This window comes from Kogia breviceps, chromosome 8, assembly GCF_026419965.1.
Source record: "Kogia breviceps isolate mKogBre1 chromosome 8, mKogBre1 haplotype 1, whole genome shotgun sequence".
Classification (NCBI taxonomy): Eukaryota; Metazoa; Chordata; class Mammalia; order Artiodactyla; family Physeteridae; genus Kogia; species Kogia breviceps.
The window spans coordinates 5,866,553-5,889,605 of NC_081317.1; the positions used below are offsets into that span (position 1 = coordinate 5,866,553).

The following is a 23,053-nucleotide window of genomic DNA, read 5'->3' on the forward strand; positions in this document are numbered from 1 at the left end:
TGAGGCCAGAGAGGGGAAGAGAGTCCTTCAAGGTCAGGTGGGAAGATTTGGCACTAGGGTTGATTGGCTACATCACACCAACAATGACCCCTTCTCTTGTTCATTGTCACAGAACTCCTGCCAACCTCAGCATCTGGCACATGGTAAGTGCTTAATAAATACTGTTCAAATGAGTAAATGAATAACATTTATTTACTCATAAAAAATACTGTTTGAGTACACTGTTTGAGCAGCTCCAAGTCAGGACCCTTTATCTTTTTATTTTTTTTTAATTTTTATTTATTTATTTTGGGCTGCATGGGGTCTTCTGTTGCTGCACGCGGGCTTCCTCTAGTTGTGGTGAGCGGGGGCTGCTCTTCGTTGCGGTGCGCGGGCCTCTCATTGCGGTGGCTTCTCTTGTTGCGGAGCACGGGCTCTAGGTGCATGGACTTCACTAGTTGTGGCGCACAGGCTTAGTTGCTCCACAGCATATGGGATCTTCCCGGACCAGGGCTCGAACCCGTGTCCCCTGCATTGGCAGGAGGATTCTTAACCACTGCGCCACCAGGCGAGTCCAGGACCCTTTATCTTTATATCCTGTGCCCAGCACAATGCCAGGCACACAGTCAACACCCAGCAAATATTTCTGAATGCCAAGCCTGCCTGATAACCAGGCGCTCCCACCACAGCACGCTGCTGTCCATCACGCAGAGAAACAGATCCAAAATGAGGCAGGAAACCAAATGTGGTTATTTGGGGGCATGCAGAGGGGTTGGCCGTATGAAGGGAGAGCTGGCCAGATGGACAAAAGTGTTTGTGATTCCTCTTGAGTTAGAGGGCAGGGCATTTTAAAAGCTCTGCCCCAAGCTCTGAACAAAGAAGGCTCTCAGGGGAGAGCGCACTCACATACACAGACGCACTGATGTGCAAAAACTAGTCTGATTTCTTCCTTTTACTGAACAGATAATCCCCAAACCAGCTCTGGGCGCTGGGTGCTACTGACCAGTCCCATCATTCCAGGGCTGGACCAGCTTTCAAGATGCCCAGACGGGGCTGGGAGCACGGAGGCCTTCTCTCCATCTGTCTTCCTTGCTGCCCGACTGTGCACCTGCCCACTCATCCATCTACAGCTCCGGGCAGTGAGACAGAGATAGCTGCCTTCTTGTCGTTAATTAATGCTGGTCCATGGCTTCATTCGTCATGCCTGGGACCTACCGCACCATCTTCACTCATGATGCCAAAGCTCCCCAGGACAGGGTGTTTTCAGCAGGGTGACCATTTCAAGACCTGTCTTCCGGCAGGACAGAGTGAGGTACCTGGACAGGGCAGGACCCCTGGCACGTCCCCATGTGAGTTTGCCCACTGAGAGGGGTTGCTTGAGCCCCTCTCCATCTCCCTCCTTCACCCGGTCCAGGAAGGACTGGATCTGGATAAAAAGCCCTTCTTGGCATGATGTGGATGGTGATGATGCTGTGATGATGGTGGAGGTAGAAGTGGGTGATTATGCTAACAGCAGCTTCAATGCATCGAGTGCTTATTATTTTACTGTGTTTAGCTCAGTCCCATTAACAGCTCCGTTAGAACCGAGGATGCCAAGACCTTGCTGACGGTCATATACAGCTAGCAAGTGGCAGCCAATAACTACTAGCTTTCTGTGGTCACCGTAATCAAACATCACAGGCGCGGTGGCTTTAAACAATGGAAGTACATTCTCTCACAGTCCTGGAGGTTAGAAGTCCAAAATCAAGGTGTCAGCAGCCCGTGCTTTCTCTGAAGGCTCTTGGGGAGAATCTGCTGCATGCCTCCTTCCTCTTCACTTCTCGTGATACTAGCAACCCTTGGTATTTCTCGACTTGTAAACACACCATCACTCCGATCCTTCTCCCTGTGTCTCTCCTCTCCTTATAAGGACACCAGTCACATTGGATTAAGGGCTCACTCTACTTCAGTATGACTTCATCTTAACTAATTACAACTTCAATTACCCTATTTCCAAAAAAGGTCACATTCTGAGGTTCTAGGAAGGACAGGAATTCTGTGACGACACTGTTCCATCTAGAATAATGTTCAAATCCACGTATTTGGCTCCAAAGCCTGTTCCATTGGCCACTGGCTATACTGCCTCCAAAACTGAGGGTGATGATCACAATCATGACAGCTACCATTGTTTGTTTTTTTTTTTTTTTTTTTTTTTTTCGGTATGCGGGCCTCTCACTGTTGTGGCCTCTCCCGTTGCGGAGCACAGGCTCCGGACGCACAGGCTCAGCGGCCATGGCTCACGGGCTTAGTTGCTCCGCGGCATGTGGGATCTTCCCGGACCAGGGCACGAACCCGTGTCTCCTGCATCGGCAGGCGGACTCTCAACCACTGCGCCACCAGGGAAGCCCTACCATTGTTTTAATATGTATTAAGCACCAGATTCTGTTCTATGCACTTGACACACATTCACTGAGAAGAACGTTACAGAAACCTCTGAAGTCTCCTATTTACTATCAGCATTTGATAGGTGAGAATTTGAGGGCTAGCGAGGTACAGCAGAGGCCTTACAATGAGGAAGCATCAGAGATGGGATTCAAACCTGGGTCCGTCTGACCCCAGATCCAAGCTCTCAACCGTGCATGAAGCTGCAGACATACGGCACTTGTTCCCCAGGCCCTCGTTCCTGTTCCTGGAGGGGGCGGGAGGTTCGTGACTGAAGGTGGGCACCTGCCAAACACCTGGGCAGATGTGGCGTGGGTTCCCTCTGAGCAGGGCTTGCCGGGTGCAGGGATGATAACAGCCATGGCCTTGTCTCCACTGTGCTGCCCTTGAGCATACGAGCCCCAGAAGCTTGGCCCAGAACCATCTCTCCATAGGGAAATATTTTCCACTCGATAAGACGAGGGTGTGGAGCCTCTAGGACATATGAGGGTCACGCACAGGAAGAACCACCCAGCCCTTCACATGGCTGATCCTCGTCCAGTCCCTCCCAGTCTGTGTGTCCCAGTGGTCGTGGTCACAGCCATGCGCTAGAGAGCCAGTCTCAGAAAGCCCTCACGTCCAGGACTCTTCCCCGAGCCTGCCTTTCCCACCTCCTTGAAAGCAGGGCTTGAACCCTGGGGCCACTCTGGGTGTGCACGTAGCCCCTCCTCCCGCTGCAGGGGCCCCGAGCAGGGTCTCACCATCTGCCACCATTGTGGGCAAATTGTGTCCCCTCTCCGGGACTCAGTCCTCCCGTTTCTTTACTGTTTTTTTTTAAATAAACATTTTTTAATAACAGAACATACTTTATTATTTTTTTAAATTTATTTTTTTATTTTGGGTTGCTTTGGGTCTTTGTTGCTGCGCGGGCTTTATCTCTAGCTGCAGCAAGCGGGAGCTACTCTTCGTTGCGGTGCATGGGCTTCTCACTTCGGTGGCTTCTCTTGCTGCAGAGCACGGGCTCAGTAGTTGTGGCTCGCAGGCTCTAGAGCACAGGCTCAGTAGTTGTGGCGCACGGGCTTAGTTGCTCCGTGGCATGTGGGATCTTCCCGGACCAGGGCTCGAACACGTGTTCCCTGCATTGGCAGGCGGATTCTTAACCACTGCGCCACTAGGGAAGTCCCTAAAACCACCTCTTCCCTGGGGAAAGTTGACAGCACACCTGGTGACCCAGAGAAGATGTTCGAACTCACTCTCTATCAGACATATGCAAATTAAAACAGGTCACCATTTCTCACCGATCAAATTAGCAAAAAAGGGAAAAGTGACGTCCCCATATGCCAGCAGGTGTTTGGGGGAAAAAGCAGTCTCACACTCTCTTGGTAGGAGGGTTAGATGATACACCATTTTTGGAGGACGGTTTGCTGATACCAATTAAAATTTTTTAAATGTTCATATGCTTTAACAATGAAACAACTGCAGTTCTGAGAATCTATCCTATAGATATGTTGTGGGTTTTTAATATTTATTTATTTTGGCTGCACTGGGTCTTGGTTGCGGCATGAGGGATCTTTAGTTGCAGCATGCGAACTCTTAGTTGCGGCACGCATGCAGGATCTAATTCCCCGACCAGGGATCGAACCCGGGCCCCCTGCATTGGGAGCACAGAGTCTTACCCACTGGGAACACCAGGGAAGTCCCATTCCTATAGATGTGTTTTTGCAAATGTGTGTGTATATTTTAAGGAAACTGAAGGCAAACTATTTTTCATAATGTGGGAATGGTTGGATAAATCGAGGTAAGATAAATTAAGATCCCTCCTGTAACACCTTCTGTAGTCATTAAAACAATGCGGTGGATCGATATTTCCTAACATAAAAAGAGATCCATGATATAGCATGTGGGGGAGAAAAAGCAAGTTGCGAAACAGTATGCATAGTATAATCCCGTTTTTCATATAATAAAAAAACTAAGTGTATATATGTATACAAGTGAATGACATGCACACACGGTCTGGAAGCACACAAAATGATTAAAAGTGTTTGCATCTCTTGAGAGTCGTGTTATTAGAACATATAACAAGCATGTATTAAATTTGTAATTTTTTGAGGAAACTTAATAATTTAGTTATTCACTGAAAGAGCTAAGCCCTGGTGCCAAATTTGACAAAGAGCACAAAGAAAGAATATCATTTACTGATCATACATATTGAAATAAATGGAAAACTCCTAAAGAAGACACTGGCAAACAGAATCCAACTGTATATTAAAGAATAATTCACAATGCCTGAGCAAGGCTTAAGCAAGGAATGTGGAAATGGTTTAAAATGAAGGAATCACATCCAGAGGTCAACAGGAGAAAGATCTTACAAATATCTAAACAAAGCCAGAAAGTCACTGGCTAAAATTCAGCACCATCCCCATTTGGGATTTTTGTTTGGGGGGTGTTTTTTTCTACCTTTAGAAAACTAAGAATGAAAGTATCTTCTTTCACCTGATGAGGAAAACCTCAAACCAAGAACCAATATCATACAATGATATACAATCAGAAGCAAGACAAGACCGACTTCAGCTACCACCATTCCTTAACACTGTGCTAAATACCACAAAACATTCCAAACAAGAAAAAATTTGATTGGAAAAGAGGAGACAATATTACAATTTGGACAGGCTGTGACTGTCAACCTAGAAAACTCAAGACATTACCCCCCCAAAAATTAGAACTAGTTTTTTTACAAAGTCTTCAGTAAGAAAGTTGGAAACAAAATAAATATATGAAAATAAATTGCTTTCCAACATACTAGCAATACTCATTTGCAAAAAATGTAATGAAAAAAATTCCTGGTCAAAATAGTCATACAAAACCCAAAATATTTAGAAATGATTTTAAAAAGAAATGGGTGGAACCTATAAGGGAAAAAAAAACCTATAAGTTTTTTACAAAAGGAAATAAATATGTCAAAAAAAAAAAAAGGAAGAGGTCTCCTAGAGGAAAACAATTAAATTTTTTTAAATGATAATTCTTCCCCAAATCAAGATTTAACACAATTCTGAGCAAATTCACAGTAGGAACTTTTTTTTGGAAGTTGACTATGTTTTCTACTTTTCATCTGAAAAGAAAACATGTTCAAGAATATTTTGAGGGCCTCCCTGGTGGCCCTGGTTGAGAATCGGCCTGCCAATGCAGGGGACACAGGTTCGAGCCCTGATCTGGGAAGGTCCCACATGCCGCAGAGCAATTGGGCCCATGAGCCACAACTACTGAGCCTGCGCGTCTGGAGCCTGTGCTCCGCAACAAGAGAGGCCGCGATAGTGAGAGGTCCACGCACCGCGATGAAGAGTGGCCCCCGCTCGCCGCAACTAGAGAAAGCCCTCGCACAGAAACGAAGACCCAACACAGCCAAAAATAAATTAATTAATTAATAATTTTTTTAAAAAGAATATTTTGAAAACGAAGAAGATGAATAAAGAGAACATGAAGAAGCTGCAGGGCTAAGTAACTCTGGAAATGAGTTGCGTCTATAAGACTAAAGGCAAAAGAACCGTACTCTAGTTAACAAAGTTGCTTTCCACGGGGTGCAAGTTAGCAATGCTAAAACCACTCCAAACGTGGACTGGAACTGAAAATTAAGTAAATGACGGGTGAGCGGTGAATGGTGAGAGCCAGGTTAGTCACTTTCAGAGTGGGAGGTTATAGATAAGCAAGAATAGGAGGCTGGAAGGATCCACGTGGTAATCAATGAGAGCTGGAGACGTCAGATCAGAATGAACTCACGTTCAGCTTAATACAGATACAGACACAGTTAAACAGAGAAATATTTATAGATATGGGTATACAAAGAGGTCACATATACAACATGTATCTCCTTGCTCTGTCAGCTAAAGATGCAGAAGCGGTGACACCCCAGTAGCAACAAGCACACCTAGCACTCAGATGCTGGTGTCTAATACCATTTTTCAATCAACGGAACCAGGGCTCCTTGGAGAAATTACTAATTCTAGGACTGGGGAAGGAAATACATAAGATGAGTCTGAAATAGCCTGTAGTGCCAGAAAGTAAGAAAGTGCTTAAAAAAAATTCACAACAATGGGTGTATATCAAAGGCACACAGAGACCAAATGAAAGAGCTCCCAATGACTGAAGTTGGAAAAATTTGAGCAACAAAATAAAGTAGTATTGGATTATAACCCAAAGTATAAAACTATGAGTCCATACTGATATATATAAATGATTGAATAAACAAATAAATGGAAAAGAATTAACTCTCTCATGCAGAAGATTTCCAAACAACTTATGTAAATACCCCATGTTCAAGGAGGTAGGTTACAACTCCCTACTTCTTAAGTGTGGGCTGCGTGTAAATGACTTTCTTCCAAAGAGGACAGTACAGAAAAGGAGAAAGAAAAGAGTACGCTTACAGCGAAGACACCTGACAACCTCAGCCAGGTGATCAAGGTCAGCGTCAACAGTGATAAGTCATAATGACAGCATGTACCCTTGACATGATATGATGAGAATGGCATTGTTCCTCTGTGGCCTTCCTCCCATTACCCAGTCTAACCGGAGAAAAACATCAGGCAAATCATGACTGAGGGACAAAACATCTGGGCAGGGCTTCCCTGGTGGCGCAGTGGTTGAGAGTCCGCCTGCCGATGCAGGGGACGCGGGTTCGTGCCCCGGTCCGGGAAGATCCCACATGCCGCGGAGCAACTAAGCCCGTGAGCCATGGCCGCTGAGCCTGCGCGTCCGGAGCCTGTGCTCCGCAACGGGAGAGGCCACAACAGTGAGAGGCCCGCCTAGCACAAAAAAAAAAAAAAAAAAAAAAAAAAAAAAAAAAAATCTGGGCAATACTCGTCAAAACTGTCAAGGTCATCAAAAACAAAGTTTGGGGCTTCCCTGGTGGCGCAGTGGTTGGGAGTCCGCCTGCCGATGCAGGGGACGCGGGTTCGTGCCCCGGACTGGGAGGATCCCACATGCCGCGGAGCAGCTGGGCCCGTGAGCCATGGCCGCTGAGCCTGCGCTTCCGGAGCCTGTGCTCCGCGGTGGGAGAGGCCACAACAGTGAGAGGCCCGCGTACCGCAAAAAAAAAAAAAAAACAAAAAACAAAGTTTGAAAAACCATCACAACCAAAAGAAGCCTTAATGGACATGACAACTAAATGGGATCCTGAATGGGCTCCTGGAACAAATGTTAGGGGAAAATTGAGGAAGTCTGAATAAAGAATGGACTTTAGGACTTCCCTGGTGGCGCAGTGGTCAAGAATCCACCTGCCAATGCAGGGGACACGGGTTCGAGCCCTGGTCTGGGAAGATCCCACATGCCATGGAGCAACTAAGCCCGTGCGCCACAACTACTGAGCCTGTGCTCTAGAGCCCATGAGCCACAACTACTGAAGCCTGCGTGACACAACTACTGAAGCCTGTGCACCTAGAGCCTGTGCTCTGCAACAAGAGCAACCACCGCAATGAGAAGCTCACGCACCACAACGAAGAGTGGACCCAGCTCGCCACAACTAGAGACAAAGCCCACACGCAGCAACGAAGACCCAATGCAGCAAAAAAAAAAAAAAAAGTAATGGACTTTAGTTAATAATAACATATGGGGACACCCCTGGCGGTCCAGTGGTTAAGACTTCACCTTCCGATGCCGGTGCGGGTTCGATCCCTGGGCGGGATCCCTAAGATCCCACATGCCTCGAGGCCAAAAAACCAAAACATAAAAGAGAAGCAATATTGTAACAAATTCAATACAGACTTTAAAATTGGTCCATATCAAAAAACATCTTAAAAAGAAACACAACATATCAGTACCGGTTTGTTAATTGTGATAAATGTACCATTGTAATATAAGATGTTAATAAAAGGGAAGGGCTTCCCTGGTGGCGCAGTGGTTGAGAATCCGCCTGCCGATGCAGGGGACACGGGTTTGTGCCCCGGTACGGGAGGATCCCACATGCCGCGGAGCAGCTAGGCCAGTGAACCATGGCCGCTGAGCCTGCGCGTCCGGAGCCTGTGCTCCACAACGGGAGAGGCCACAACAGTGAGAGGCCCGCGTATCGGAAAAAAAAATAAAATAAAATAAAAGGGAAAACTGGGTGTTGGGTATATGGGAACTTCTTTGCAATAATTCTGTAAATTTAAAACTGTTTTAGGGCTTCCCTGGTGGCACTGTGGTTAAGAATCCTCCTGCCAGTGCAGGGGACATGCGCTCGAGCCCTGGTCTGAGAAGGTCCCACATGCCACGGAGCAACTAAGCCCGTGCGCCACAACTACTGAAGCCTGTGTGCCTAGAGCCCGTGCTCCACAACAAGAGAAGCCACTGCAGTGAGAAGCCCGCGCACCGCAACCAAGAGTAGCCCCCGCTCGCCGCAACTAGAGAAAGCCTGCACACAGCAGCGAAGACCCAAAGCAGCCAAAGATAAATACATTTTTTTAAAAAAAAACTGTTCTAATTAAAAGTTTATTAAAATTTTAAAGCTGTCAGCCAATGAAAAGATAAAGAATATATAGCTTATATAAACAATGGAATACTATTCAGCCAGGAGAAAGAAGGAAATCCTGCTGTTTGGGACAACAGGGATGGACCTTGAGGGCATTATGCTAAGTGACATGAGTCAGACAGAGAAAGACAAACACCATCTGATCTCATTTATATGTGGAATCTAAAAAAAAAAGTGAAACTCAGAGAAACAGAGTAGAGTGGTGGTTTCCAGGAATCAGGGAGTGGGAGAAATGGGGAGACGTTAGTCACAGGGTACAAACTTACAGTTATAAGGTGAATAAGTTCTGGGAATTGAATGTACAGCATATAATTATCACTAATAATACTGTATCATGTACTTGAATATTGCCAAGAAAGTAGATCCTAAATGTTCTCACCACAAGAAAAGAAATGGTAATTATGTGACATGATGGAGGCATTAGCTAACTGCTGTGGTGGTAATCATTTTGCAGTATACAAATGTATCAAATCAATACACTGGACATCTTAAACTAATGCAATATTATGTGTCAATTATACTTCAATAAGGCTGGGGGTAAATTTTTTTTTAAGAATAGGAGGAAGGATTTACCCTATTATAAAGCCAAACAATGAACACAACGTGCTCCTGGCACAAGAACTGTCATACAATGGGACAGAATGGAAAGCCCAAGTAAATTAATAGATATAAAGTAATTTTGGATAAAGGCAGCATCTAAATGAATGAAAAAGAAAGGATTATTTGATAAAATGTAACTGCACCATCAATTATCCTGTTCTGGAAGAATTACATCAAATTATTTTTAATACCAGTGCCAATTTTTTTTTAAATTCCAGGTTAAAAAATTAAATATGAAGAGAAAAAATAGAAAACTAATGAAAAAAACCTAGAACATGTACCTGATTTTGTGAAAGAAAAAAAATCTTTCTGAGAATGAAAGTGAAGAAATTACAAAGGGAAACAGGCAATAGATTTTGCTACATAAACATTTAAAACTTCAGAGCATCACGAATCACAAATATTAAAAGACAAACGACTAGGAAAATGCTAACCACATCACAAAAAGCAACTCATAACATCAATATAAAGTCCCCATATTGACTTGATAAGAAAAGCACTAAAAACCCCGAATGTTAGAATGAGTAAAGGAATCGACAATTTACAAAAGAAGAGATTCACACACAAAAACATCTAGTAAACACTTGAGAACTTACTGAACCTCACTAGCAATTAAAATAAGACGATAGCATTTTCCACCTTTTGAATTAGGAAAAAAAAATGTTATCCTAGGGCTTCCCCGGTGGCGCAGTGGTTGAGAGTCCGCCTGCCGATGCAGGGGACGCGGGTTCGTGCCCCGGTCCGGGAGGATCCCACGTGCCGCGGAGCGGCTGGGCCCGTGAGCCGTGGCCGCTGAGCCTGCGCGTCCGGAGCCTGTGCTCCGCAACGGGAGAGGCCACAACAGTGAGAGGCCCGTGTACCAAAAAAAAAAAAAAAGTTATCCTAATCCCTAGGGTTGGGGGCAGCTGCTCTGAAACGTTCCCCTCAAATGCCTCTGATAGAAGTTTAAACTCCCCAAACATTGGAAAACAATTTGAAGAGCTGCCTACCCACTCAGTGTGTTTATAACAACCTAGGAATTCCACTTCCAAAAACTTAATCCAATGAAAAAACCCAATCAAAGATGCAGACAAAGATTTACACACCAGAGTGCTTTTTTGCAACATTTTAATAGAGAAAACCCGAAAACAACCTAAATTTCAGCCAAAATAAAACCATTAGCAAAAGTCTAACTTTGCAGTTTGGGAACATACCACTTTTTATCATTTAAAAAATATTTCCAAAGCACAGGTTCTGGTTCATCTCCAAGCATGTGCAGTCCAGAACCACTGCAAAGCGTGATCTTTGGGGTTGAGGGTAGGGGGTTCCTTTAAGAAGGCTCTCCCAGGACACAGCCCTGGGGGGCCTGAACTGTCAGCTAAAACCCCTGACTCTCAGCTCCTCTTCCACCAAAGGGAATTCCATAGGTTGATTCAAAAGACACAGCCTAACCTAAACCACAGATCCAATCCCTGCTCAGAAGCCCTCAGCGGCCGCTCACAGCCCACAGAAGGAAATCTAAGGGCTCCGAGTCCTCGGTTCCACAGTCACAGCCGTGACCAGTCTCGCCTCTCCCTGCTTTCCCATTTCACCCCCCGCTACGCCCTGGCTCCACACCCACACACACCTGCCCCTACATGTCAGCCACCACCCAGCGAGTTCCATGTGCTCAGGGAGACCTCCGTCCCACTGCATCCCTGGCACCTAGCATTGCCAAATGGTCCAAAGCTGATACATTTCCCTTCATCTTCTTCAAGTCCTGCTCCAATGAGGCTTCCTCAGAGAGCCTTCGGTTAGTCCTTTCCCTTGCTAGCCGATAGTCAGGAGCTGTCAGTAGTGACACCTTCCACCCTCTGCCTGGCTTGTCGCCGGCGCACTGCCGGCTCCTTGGTGTGAACCCTGCCCCCTTCACGCTGGACGCCTCACAAGATTGTGCACACAGCAGAGGCTCAATAAACGCTGAGGTCCCCCTCCACTGGACCTGGGGTGTCTGTAGGGAGTATGGTTTGGGGAGCAGGGGCGGGGAGAAGGATGGGATTTTTTCGTGTCATAGAAGGTGGAGTGAAGGCTGGAGAGTCACGCACGCGCTCGGCACCCAGGGAGGAGAGGTTGGGGGTGGCACCAGGGCTTCGTGAAGATGATGGCCAGAGAGGGGGCAGTGAGGACACTGTGGGTCCCGGGACACTATGTCTGGTTCCAACAGGCTGCTCTCCTGCCCTACAACTGCAGCCAAGCATTTTCGAGACAAATATGGGTTATGAATCAGAAATTACATCAGCCTGGCAGGCAGCCTTGCATAAGTCCCATCCGTGTCCTGAGCCTCAGTTTCTCCAACCGTAAGAGAAGCGTTGGATTAAATGATCCCTAAGCTCTCTCAATGCAATAGCTTTGGAAGCCCAAGAATGACCCAGAAAGGGAGTGAGAAAGTTAGGGGGGTAGAGGGTGAACTGAGTCAGAGCTGAAACCCCCAGGACACACCTCACACCCCACGTCTTCACAATTCCACCAACCTTGCTGCCCCCTGACATCACCCCAGATGGGAGCTGTGTTTCTGATGTTCCCAGGAAACTTTTTCTAGACCCCTGACTTCTGTGCTTTGAGCTGCAGAGCCCTACAGAGCCCAGAACTCCTGGAAGCAAAGGAACTCCACACTCAGCCTAAGGGCTGCATGGGATTATGTACACCGACTGTGGCCCATTTTTCAACTATCTGTAATGATGCTGTGATTAACAAAGAAAACTTCTTCTAAAAGGGCTTACTAGCTCATATAGCCTTCGGCCATTGTGTATTTTTTCAGCACAAGAACACTTTGCAGAGCAATTCTGCAAGGAATCTGCCATTTTTATTTTATTTTTTGGCTTTATAAAGCTATCCTACTAGATAGAGAGGTGACTAATAGAGAGAAACGTGATAAAACGGAGTAAAATTAATCACAGGATCTGGGTGGTGGGCAGACAGGTGTTTATGTATTCCCCCCCCCCCATTTTGTTGCAAGTCTTAAGTTTTTAGTTAAAAATGTTGGAGAAAAAGCAGTCCCTCCACTCAGAAAGTTGAGAGTCTAAGCAGGCTCCACAGCTGTTTTCCCTGAAACTCCCCACAGTGGGGTCTCCCAGGGATCTTTTCAAGGGCATGCCCCTAACACCTAGGTGAAAGACAGGGGGCTGCAGGGGAGGAGGTGCTGTCTGCAGGGTAGAAGGGGTTAGGTGGGGGGACCTGGCAGCGAGAATATTGCAGGTAGAGGCGACGTGGCTGCTGTTTTTCTCGCGAGAACAGGTGAGGGGCAAGACGCGAAGCTCTCCAGCCTGGGTGGCTCTTCTGGCCCCCGAAGCCCACGAAGGGAGCGAATTTGACGAATTAACAAAGGCAAATCCGCAAACCTTGCGGAGGCTCATGCGTGCCAGGCCCTGGACACGAAGGACCCATTTCAACATCTCAGCAAGTTTGGGAGGCAGTTCTCGCCCCGTTTCCTAAAGGGAGAAGGTGCGGCTCCGGAAAGTGAGGTCACTTGCTGAAGTCGCAGAGCCAGGAGGTGGCTGCGCGGCATTTAACGCGGTGCCCCCGCCTCTCCGTCACTGGCCTGACGACGCAAGCTGGGAGAGGCGGGAGAAGGGGAGCGCAGGTTCCCGGGGAAAGGGCCCGGCGGCTGCAAGGCCTGCCGCAGGTGCCCGGGCTCGGGCAGAGTGAAGGCGTCGAGAAGGCGCCCCCGCCGGGCCGCGGTGCAGCCTGCGGGCGTCCAGTGCGCCCGGGGCGCAATGCGGGCGGGTGAGCGCACCGCGCCAGGGCACCGGGCCAGGGGCGCGGCGGACGCCGGGGGCTCGGGGAGACGCTACCTGGATCACGGAAGGGCACCAGCGCGTAGTTGCCGATGGTCCGGCTGCCACGGCTCAGGCTGCTCTCCAGAATGCGCGAGGCGCCGTGCATCACCTGCATCAGGTCGTCCCACATGGAGCCGGTAACGTCTAAGACGATGGCCAGGGTGGCATGCCCCGTGGTAGGGGGCAGCGCCGTCCCGGGCTCGCCGACCACCGCCGCTGCTGCCGAGACCGCCAGCAGCAGCCGTAGGAGCGGCGCCCGGGGCATCTTTGCCGAGCGCGGCCGAGGGGCTGCGGCTGCCGCGGTGGAGGCTCGCGGGGCCTTGAGAGCGCGACCGCCCTGGTGCACCCAGCGGCCACCCGACGCACGGCTGCGGCGCGGCGCGTCGCTCCGTCGGACCGCGGCCGGTGCGCGCGGGACGTGGGTTTGCGGCGGGGTCCCCCTGCTGGGAGACCGAGGCGGACTCAGAACCCACCCCGTTCAGGGTCACGGGCCCCGCCTCCTCCGTTCCCCCAACTGTGACTCAAACTTTCCCGGCCCCGCTGCTCGCCAATCCAGACCCGAGGTTAGGGGAGGACGCGGGGCGGACGGCAGAAGGCAGCTGGGCCCTCGGCCAAGGCCGCAAGGGATGAGGACGCACGGGAGGCACTGGACACCTGCGCCTCCGGCCGACCACGCCCCTCGCTGCGGGGGCGGGAGAGGGAGGGGGAACGGCGCCGCCCCTGCCCTGGAGGGCTGCCCACGGGCCCTGGCTTTTGTGGCTCCTTCCACCCAGGCCCCTAAAAACTGACCCCCCCAACACACACACATACACACACACACACACACACACACACACACACACACACACACACACACACAGTAACTCCCTTTCTTTCCTCAGGAATCAATGCTTCCCAGTTATTGTCTATTACTGTTATTATAATCGAGCAACAAAAGTTGAGCAGCTACTATGTGCTCAGCGTTTTCACATAGTTATTATTCCCTCGAGTGCTCGCTGCAACCCTAGAGGGAGGCACTAACACTAAACCCATTTTACAGATGAGCAGACTGCAGCTCAGTCATTAGCCCAGAGTCACTCAGCTCTCAAGTAGTAGAGAGTCGATTAGAAGCCAGCTCTAGAAAGATTCCAAAGCCTCTGGGCTCTGCTGCCTCTTCTAAGTGTTATCAGACATCGTCTAAGGTCATCTGATGGCTCCAGAGGATGCCCCCCTGCCCACCTGCCTCGCTAGATCCCCTGGATCCCATGTGAGATGTTAGTGGTGCTGCCTGGGTGCCTATAGCCATCCCTTCCCAGACAGTGCTCCCTCCCGCCACCTGAAGAGGGTCGGGCACCCCGTCACTGCTCAGCTCAGCCTGTGCTCTCATGGCTTATTTCTACGTCTCTCTCCCTACTGGCCTAGGAGCCCCTTGAGGGCAGGGCTGCGTCTTGTTTCCCCCAGTCAGCCTCCAGATCCCCAGCCCAGTCCCTGGCACGCGGTGGGGACTCACTCAACATTGACTGAATAAATAAAGAAGAGACAGCTTTTGTGGGCCTGCCTGGTTCTGAGAAACATGGGAGGGAGCCCAGCTTGGTCCCCTCACTTTTCAGCCCCTCCCCTGAGAAGATCATGCTCCCAGGACAGGGACAGGCAGCCCCATGGACATGGCTGAAAGTTCTGGGTCTGTATGGGGGGGCGGGGGCGGTGGATTTCTCCAGCCCCTCCCTTCAGGAGCCCTCAACCAGGAGGAAGCCCCCCCACACCTCCTGCCCATAACTTCTTCCCGCTCCATCTCAGCTCAGACCCCGCCTCTGAGGTTACTTCGGCACCTTGCCCTGTGACCCCACAGCCCCCTGTCTGACTCCTTGTCCTAGTGCTGACCACACTATATCACCAATGTCTTCTCTGCCCTTCCCACCCTCTGAGCTCTGGGGCAGCAGAGACCCAGTACCTGCACATGGTAGGTGCCCGATGAAGATTTGCCACCTAAATGGGTCAGCGGGTATCAGAGAGGCCCGATGTCTGGGCGCTGGCCATGGGGAAGAAGAGACACACGTCCTCAGGGACCCAGTTCTAGACCAGGGCAAGGACCTTTAATGAGAGGGACTAGGGCCCAGGGATAATGGTCTCCGGGGAGCTGCCTGTCTCCTGGGATATGGTAGGAACCAAGTGCCTAGACCCAGGTGACGGTAGAACTCACGGTCCAGCTCATGGGAGGTTGAGTCACCTGCACTTCCGAACACTGGCTCTTTAAATCTTCCTGTGCTAAGGCTGTGGCTGGCCCCAGAATCTGGGCAGGGCTGGGCCAGCTGTTGGAGAGAGAAAAGAGGCCCCAGCTGTGGGAAGGCAAAGGCGAACAGGAGCCAGGAACCAGGCAGGGCTCACAGACGGTGACATTTCAGGCACCGTGCAGGGGGCCTTTGAGGACAAATGAGTCCTTCGGTCATTCACTCTGCATACATACATGGGCTGAGCCTAAGCTGGGGGTCCAGCACTCTGCTAGGCCCTGCTGGGGGAGGGGGGACATACAGATGTGTGAGACGTGCTTCCTACCCAGGGGAGAAAAGACATGTAAACAAATAATTCTAAGTCAATGAGCTAAGTGCTAATAGAGGAATTACCAAGAGCTCTGGGAGCTCAGAGGAAGGAGTGGCTGAGCCCAGGAGTCAGAAGAGGCCACAGAGTGAGCCTGAGAAGCCTTCAAGAACAAGAGGGGAAGGGCATTCGACGAGCAGGAACAGCATTTGCAAAGGCAGGAGGACACGAGAGACCCACTGCCAGCCCATACAACTGGAGGGTGATGGCAGAGGACAAAGGCCAGATCTTGAGGGGCCTTACGTGTCTTACAAAGGGCGTGGGGTTTCTGCAGAGGCCCTGGGGGGCTACTGAAGACTGTCCCTCAGGAAGCAACCTGTTCCAATTTGCATTTCAGAAAGGTCGAAGTTCAGAGGGTCGAACTTGTAGATGCCAAGAAGCCATAAACCTTCTTCCCGAGGAGCTGAGAGCAGAACTGGTCCCAAGGAAAGCAAGATGCTTCTCCTCAGGCTGATCGTAAGAACAAGCTGGACCATGGATTTGAGTCCCCAGATAGCCTTGTGACCTTGAGCGAGGTCCTCGCCCTCTCCGTCTTGGCTCCTCCTTTGTAGAATCTGGGAGATGGAAGGGGGCTGACAAGATGGCCTCCAGTGGTTCTTGCAACTCCGCCACTCTAGAACCCTCTCCGGGGTACCTTGGAGACACAAGGAGGATGCAAGGGAACGTCTGAGCTCTTGGTAGCAGAGCCTCCCCCAATTGCTTTGGAAGGGAGCCTTGGGCAAGCACCTGTCATCCAGGATGGCCTTGCTGAGCCTTTCCCAGCGCTCAATGCTCCCAAGAGCATAAACATGGTCCCCCAAGTGACAAGGCCCACAGTACCCAGCCTGAGCACAGGAGGCCCAGGAGGCCAGAGAAAACACAACCGGACCTCATCAACCAGCTTCCATCCCACCACCTCGACTTTACAGACCTCCTGGGAGCCCACATTTTTGAACTCGAGATAATCCACATTTCCCCCTGTTTCCAGAAGGCGTCGTCTCAGTGGAGTTGTTTCCTAGCGTACCACATGTTTGCTATGGAGAGCACCGCGGGTCTGGCCCGTCAGCTTAAAGGAGTCATGCATTGTTTTGGCTTCCCCCCACCCGTCACCTGCTCTCAGCCTTGGCTTGGAAATCCAGGCCTGTCGACTGTGTCTACACTGGGATCCAAGACCAGCTGAGCGTCTGGGTCAGAACCCAGGGCTCTAGATACTTGGCTGGTCCAAGAAAAGCGGCCCCTCCCTACCAATGGGCCTTTCGCTTCCTCACATCCCACTCCCTAAAGGCCTCCTAGTCTGGGTCATACCAGAGCCTCTGTGATTCTAACACCCACCTCTCACCTCACCCCACCCCAGCCCTCTCCCTGAAGGAAACTGCTTTATTCCTCTGAAAGAGCAAGAAGACTAATGACGGATAGCAGTTGCCAGATCCTTTCTGAGTGCCAGACGGTCTGCCAAACACCCCCTTAGATCCCCGCTGAGGTCAATATTTACCCTTCATGTGACAGATGGGGAAACTGAGGCTCAGAGAGGTGAAGTCCTGTGTCCAGGCTGGACTTGGCATCCACGCGTGCCTTTCTCCAGGACCCGTGATCAGCTCCTCCACTTCACGCTGCCTCAGAAACACGGTGGGGGATGATTTGTACAGGATTCCCAGCAAGCAGAACTTCTAGAGCTAACGTGGACCTGGGTGGGCAGCTCCTTGGGCTGGACTTGGACTCAAGTTTCAGGCCCTCAGCACCTTTGAAATGCCATAAAGTCATATCCTACCGTGTCTCACCAAAGTGCCTGGGGAAAAGGAAAGGAGAGAGAGAAGCAATGGTGTAGATACGTCTGCCCACCCTTCTGTGGTCACACGCCCAGGGCCTGAGAAGTAGAAACAGCCTCAAAGCCTTGTTTCTCTCTTCTAGAAGGAATTGAAGAATTAAGTGAGGGCCCCGGGGGACAGGACTAGCGGGAAGGAGCCCGCCTCGTTGGCCTCGTCGGCAGGGGTCGTTGCTCACTGTGCTGTATGCTAAGCCTTGTTGTCACTTATGGCCATGATGTCACCTTTGTCATTGTCATCAGTGTCTGGGAAGAATATCCAGAATGAGTTGAGGTTTACTATATGTCCCTGTTATTCTTTTGTTCTCTCTCTCTCTCTCTCTCTCCTATAATTAAAAATTCCACTGAACCGCTTTGTGCATTCTGGCAGACACTGTTGGCTTCTTACCCTAAAGTTTTCCCCACTTCTTCCTGGAAAGCCTGGCTTTCCCCCCTGACTTTCGGGTTCAGGTGTCTACTCTTCTTCCACGTGCTTGGAAGAAGAAGTGACCCATTCCTCTCTCCAAGGGGAATTCTGATGGGCTAGGTCACCCATGTGGTCCCAGTCCCCTGGCCAGTGGTTGAGCTGGGAATGGGCATTTGAGGCTGTCCTGGCCAATGGGACATGAAGGAACCCTGCTAGTGTGTCTCCAGAATAGACACAAAAGAACAAAGAGGTCTTACACTACCTGATTTGAAGGCTTATTCTAAAGCAACAGTAATTAAGACAGAGTAATATAGGCAAAAAGAAAGATGAATCAACCAGTAGAACAGAAAAGAGTCCTGAAATAGATCTGCACATCCCCGGGCAATTGATTTTTGACAGAGGGGCCAATGGGAAAGGGAAGTCTTCTTGAGCTAATGGTGTTGGATATTTGTATGGAAAAAGAATGAACCTGGATCCCAACTGCACCATACACTAAAATTAAGTTGAGATGACTCATAGGCCAAAGTGTAAAAGCTAAGCTATAAAGCTTCTAGAAAAAGAGGCACAAGGAAGAAAGAGCCCCTCTTCTCCCACTCAGTGATGTCGTGTCTGCATAGGACCCCTGGAACTTTGCAGCCTGAAACCATGAGGAAAGCCAGCCTGGGGAGAAGAAAAGAGCAAAGAGAAGAGAACTTTGGAGCTGCCCTATGTGTGCCTTTCTCGTCACGTGTGATGATGCATTTTCTTTCAGAGTTAAGCCAATTGCATTGCATTCTCTGTTACTTGCAGCCAAAAGCATTCTCACTGTGACATGCCTGTCTTTCTGTTTCCCCTCATATGGTGCACAGCTTTACCCAACTATTTCTACTCAGCAGCACACAAAAAAACCCATGTACAGTGATCTTCATGAGTAGTTAAAGGAATCAACAAACAACTTTTCTATACATAGACTTCTTATGTTTTGCCTTTGGAATCCAACCCCTGAAGGAGATGCTGAGGTGCCCTGAGGAAAGAGCTGTGATTGTCCACTGCAGAAAGTGACCCACGAGAAAGTGTCCCCCAAAGGACAAAGACCACATTTGACTCAGTCTCCTTCATGTCCCCAAGCCCTAGCACACATGGGCATATAGTAGGAGCTCAATAAGTAAGTGTTGTGTGAATGGATGGATAGAACAAGAAGAGTCCAAGCCCTTTCATTCATTGTTTGATAAACTCACGAGCTTAATCAGTACATTTAAAACACCATAAGCTATATCCAAATTTCTTTAGTAATTCCCCTTAATTTATACTCTCCCATTATTTGAATAATTTCCCCCAGAGGGTTGTAGAACAAGGTCAGAATTGGACAGTCTTTGTATTGGGGACGGGGTCATTAAAGCCAGCGATTCTATAAAGCCCCACCTGTCCCCAAATCGGGACACCCCCCCCCACTCCTGTCACAGCCATAGTTCCCCTCCTACCAGGACTAAATGCCCACTGTCAGGACCACTTCCTCTGTGTTAAGTGGCACAGATGAAGGGATTCACTCCAGAAGCCCCTGTGATACAGCACTTGGCTCAGACAAGACATCCCTAACCCTCTCCCAGTACATTAGCTTGGACTGTTCAGCAGACTGGCTCTTGTCAACCAGAAGATTCTGAAAGCCTGTCTCCAAGGTAATGGAAGGGAAGCATGACAGCCAAGAAAAATCACTGCAAAGCATTTAAAGGCTCCAGGTCAAGAAGAGCAGGACAGTGGGAATGTGAAATGGGGCAGCCATGGTGAAAACAGTTTGGCAGGTCCTCAAAAAATTAAACACAGAATTACCACATGGTCCAGCAATTCCACTCCTAGGTGTATACCCCAAAGAATAGAAAACAGGTGTTCAAACAAAAACTCGTACACCAACACAGCGGCATTATTCGCACTAACCAAAAGGTGGAAACAAGCCAAATGTCCATCACAGATAAAGGGATAAACAAAATATGTCATATTATTCAATAATAAGAAGGAATGGAGCACTGACACATGCTACAATATGAGTGAACCTCAAAAACATTATGAAAGAAGCTAGACACGAAAGGCCACGTATGTATGATTCCACGTATATGGACTCACATGCATCAAATCTGGAAATATCCAGAACGTAAAATAGGCAAACCCATGGAGACAGAAAGCAGATCTGTGGTTGCCCAGGGCTGGGGGGAGGGGTCGTGGGGGGAGCCACTGCTTAGTGGGTATGGGGTTTCCTTTTGGGGTGATGAAAATGTTCTGCAACTGGACAGTAGTGGTGTTGCACAACATTGTAAATGTACAAATTATCACCGAACTGTATGTTTTTAAGTAATTTAAATGGCGACTTTTACGGTATTTGTATTTCACCACAATAAAAAGATTTTTTTTTAAGGCAGGGCCTGGCTGCCTGAGGAGGGTGGATGGAAAAGCAGAGTAAGGCGTTCCCAGTGACCAGGGGATCTGGGGCGGGCAGCCAGGGCCTTCCTCCGCCTCTGAGTGAAGCTGAGCTCAGCCGCTGCAGTGAGGATAATGAATTCTCCCACCACCCTGGACCCCTGCCCCTGTGTCTCCTTTCACCTCCTGCCAATTCAGTTTGCCCTCAGGAAATCTCCAGCAAAGGATCTAAAGTGTCACGGAAATGATGTCCATCAAGGAACCTGACCCATCTTAACAACTGAGCTGTGACAGCTGATCTCTGATTAAAGCAGAGAATTGCAAAAGAAATCAGATTAAAGATGTTTAAATTAATGATGCCTGGAGCTCCTTCCCAAGAAAGCCCATTTGGAAAATCTGAAAGAGAGAAATAATGCTTGCCAGCCCGGACATCAAATCGTGACCTTCTTAGCATGAAGAGGAGCCGCTTGCAAGTGCCAAGATTTAATGGGGTGGACTCCACAACAAAAGGAGATCTGGTTACCTCTCATTTGACATTTAGTAGAAACAGGTCTACGTTGAAGGAACAAAATCCCCAGGAACAAAGCGGTTAGTGGCCGCGCACAAATGTACAATATATACCCCGTGGTGTACATTTGTTTTGAGTTTTGGCCACCCACAATACTACAATATAGCTACTTGATTTCCTATCCTCCCTTGCAGCTGAAGCATGGGTGTCATGGGCTGCACCCATCATATACACTCATGCTGGCCTTTGGGTCCAGAGCCAGACAAAGAAGCTGCTGGCCCCTTGGTAGCAGTGGCAACAAGATCACATTCCCGGCTTGGCGGGGCAGTGGTGCTAGCCACAGCCTATAGTTATCAGACTGGGGCTATGATGGCTTTGGGGGCTTGTTTCCACCTGGTTAGCACCAAGCATGATTCCCTAGCTCACGTGTGAGCACCCAGTTGCACTGCTTAAATCAGCAAAAGTTAGCTTCTGTTGCCTACAATTAAGAACACTGCTCCACTCCTTCAGGTAATGGATACCAACAGACCTCTCCCAACCAAACAGGGTCATGTGACCCTAATCATACTGTCCCATCTCTCCAGCTACAGTGATTGGTCAAGAGATGGGCATGTGACCCAAGTGGAGCCAATCAATAGCCTTCCCTGGGATATTTCTACTTGGGAAGAATCTTTCTTGTTTCCAGGCTAACAAGACTCAGAGGCTGTGAGTAGGGGAGACGCCAGCAGCCATGTTCCCTGCCCCCAGGGGGGAGACCATCTGCATTAGGAGAGAATGAAGCCAGCAGAGACAAGAAGCAGAGGAAGGAAGAGAGAGAAGTCCCTGCTCCCCACCCCCTACTTTCTGTGGTGTGATCATATGAATTGATAAGTTCCTTTGTTTTGTTTAGGCTTTTTTGGGTTGGGTTTCTGCCATTTATAACAAAAGTTTGAAATATTAAAGGTGGAGAAGTGTTGCTTTATTTAGGACATGGCCTCATGGGCCTGTCTTTCTCTTGAGATGGCAGCTGACTTACAGTTAAAAGGAACAAAATCCCTGAGCACTGAAACATCATGGGCAGAATAGGCCAATATTAGTCAGTCAGCAAATACGTTTTGAGCATCTTCCTAATGTCAGGTCCTGGCCGAGGCACTTTCACTGCATGTGAAATGATCTGGCATCCAGCAAGCACTCAATAATTGCTGGGTACAACAAGCTATTATTATCATTGGTTCTAATTATCTCCTTCCCATTTAAAACACAGAGAGTTGGGGGTAAGTGACAGGAGGGAGTGGGTTCAAGATCTGGGATGGGTTGTTTCCCCTTTCTTTCCCCCAAACCTTTCAAATTAAAGCCCCACCACCACTACCACCACCACCACCAAGTGGTTCCTCCTAGTTCTGTGAACTTGACAAAGGGAAAAATATATTTTTTGAAGTAACCATACAACTGTGCTCTGAGGGAGTTGATGACCTGCTCTTGAAGGAAGTGATCCACTTTAAATACCGTTCTTTCAAAATTAAGGAGTTCACTGAGTTCCAACGTGTAAACTTCTGGCCAATTCTCCCCTGCTGGCGTAGGGAGCATAGTTCTGTGCCTTCTGGACCTGGAAAGAAAGAAACCCTACTCCCCCAAGCTCCTTTAGGTTGTCCCACAAATTAATGCGTTGAATGACAGCTTGGCCTCTGTCTGACCTTCAGGCCCAACTCGGCAAGACAGCATACGCCGAAGAAACACAAGTGAGACTCAAAGGCATCAAAGAGTCACGTCAGTTTTTACTGAAGACTCTTGGGGTATTGGCAGAGGGGGAATTACACCTCATGATATTTTGCTCAGCTCCCTGAAAGTCCCCCTTCAACATGTCTCCCCTGAAGCCTTCTCATCCTCACAGCTGCGCCTCTAAATTTCTCCTCTTCACTCCCTTCCAAATCAAGTATTTTCTCCTTCATAGCAATGAGCTCTTTTTAAATGCAACTTAATTTAGCCCCTTTCGACTTATCCCAACTTCTCTAGCCATTACTCCATAACAGCCCACAAAGTCTCAGAGAAAACAACAAAATGTTTATTGGGAGGTCAGGGAGGGGGGAAGGCAGTGAATACCCAGACTCCATCAAACTTCATCCTC

General features: G+C 48.9%; 1 protein-coding gene across 1 annotated transcript in view; it reads right to left on the bottom strand.

Annotated features, from left to right (window-relative positions):
- The window catches only part of HMCN2 (hemicentin 2), a 150,749-nt gene extending 137,113 nt beyond the window's left edge, over positions 1 to 13,636 (bottom strand). The window contains exon 1 of the mRNA XM_059072027.2: positions 13,288 to 13,636. Coding sequence (XP_058928010.1) covers positions 13,288 to 13,537 — 250 coding nt within the window. The 5' untranslated portion in view covers positions 13,538 to 13,636. The remainder of the gene's footprint in view (positions 1 to 13,287) is intronic.
- Positions 13,637 to 23,053: the final 9,417 nt, after the last annotated feature.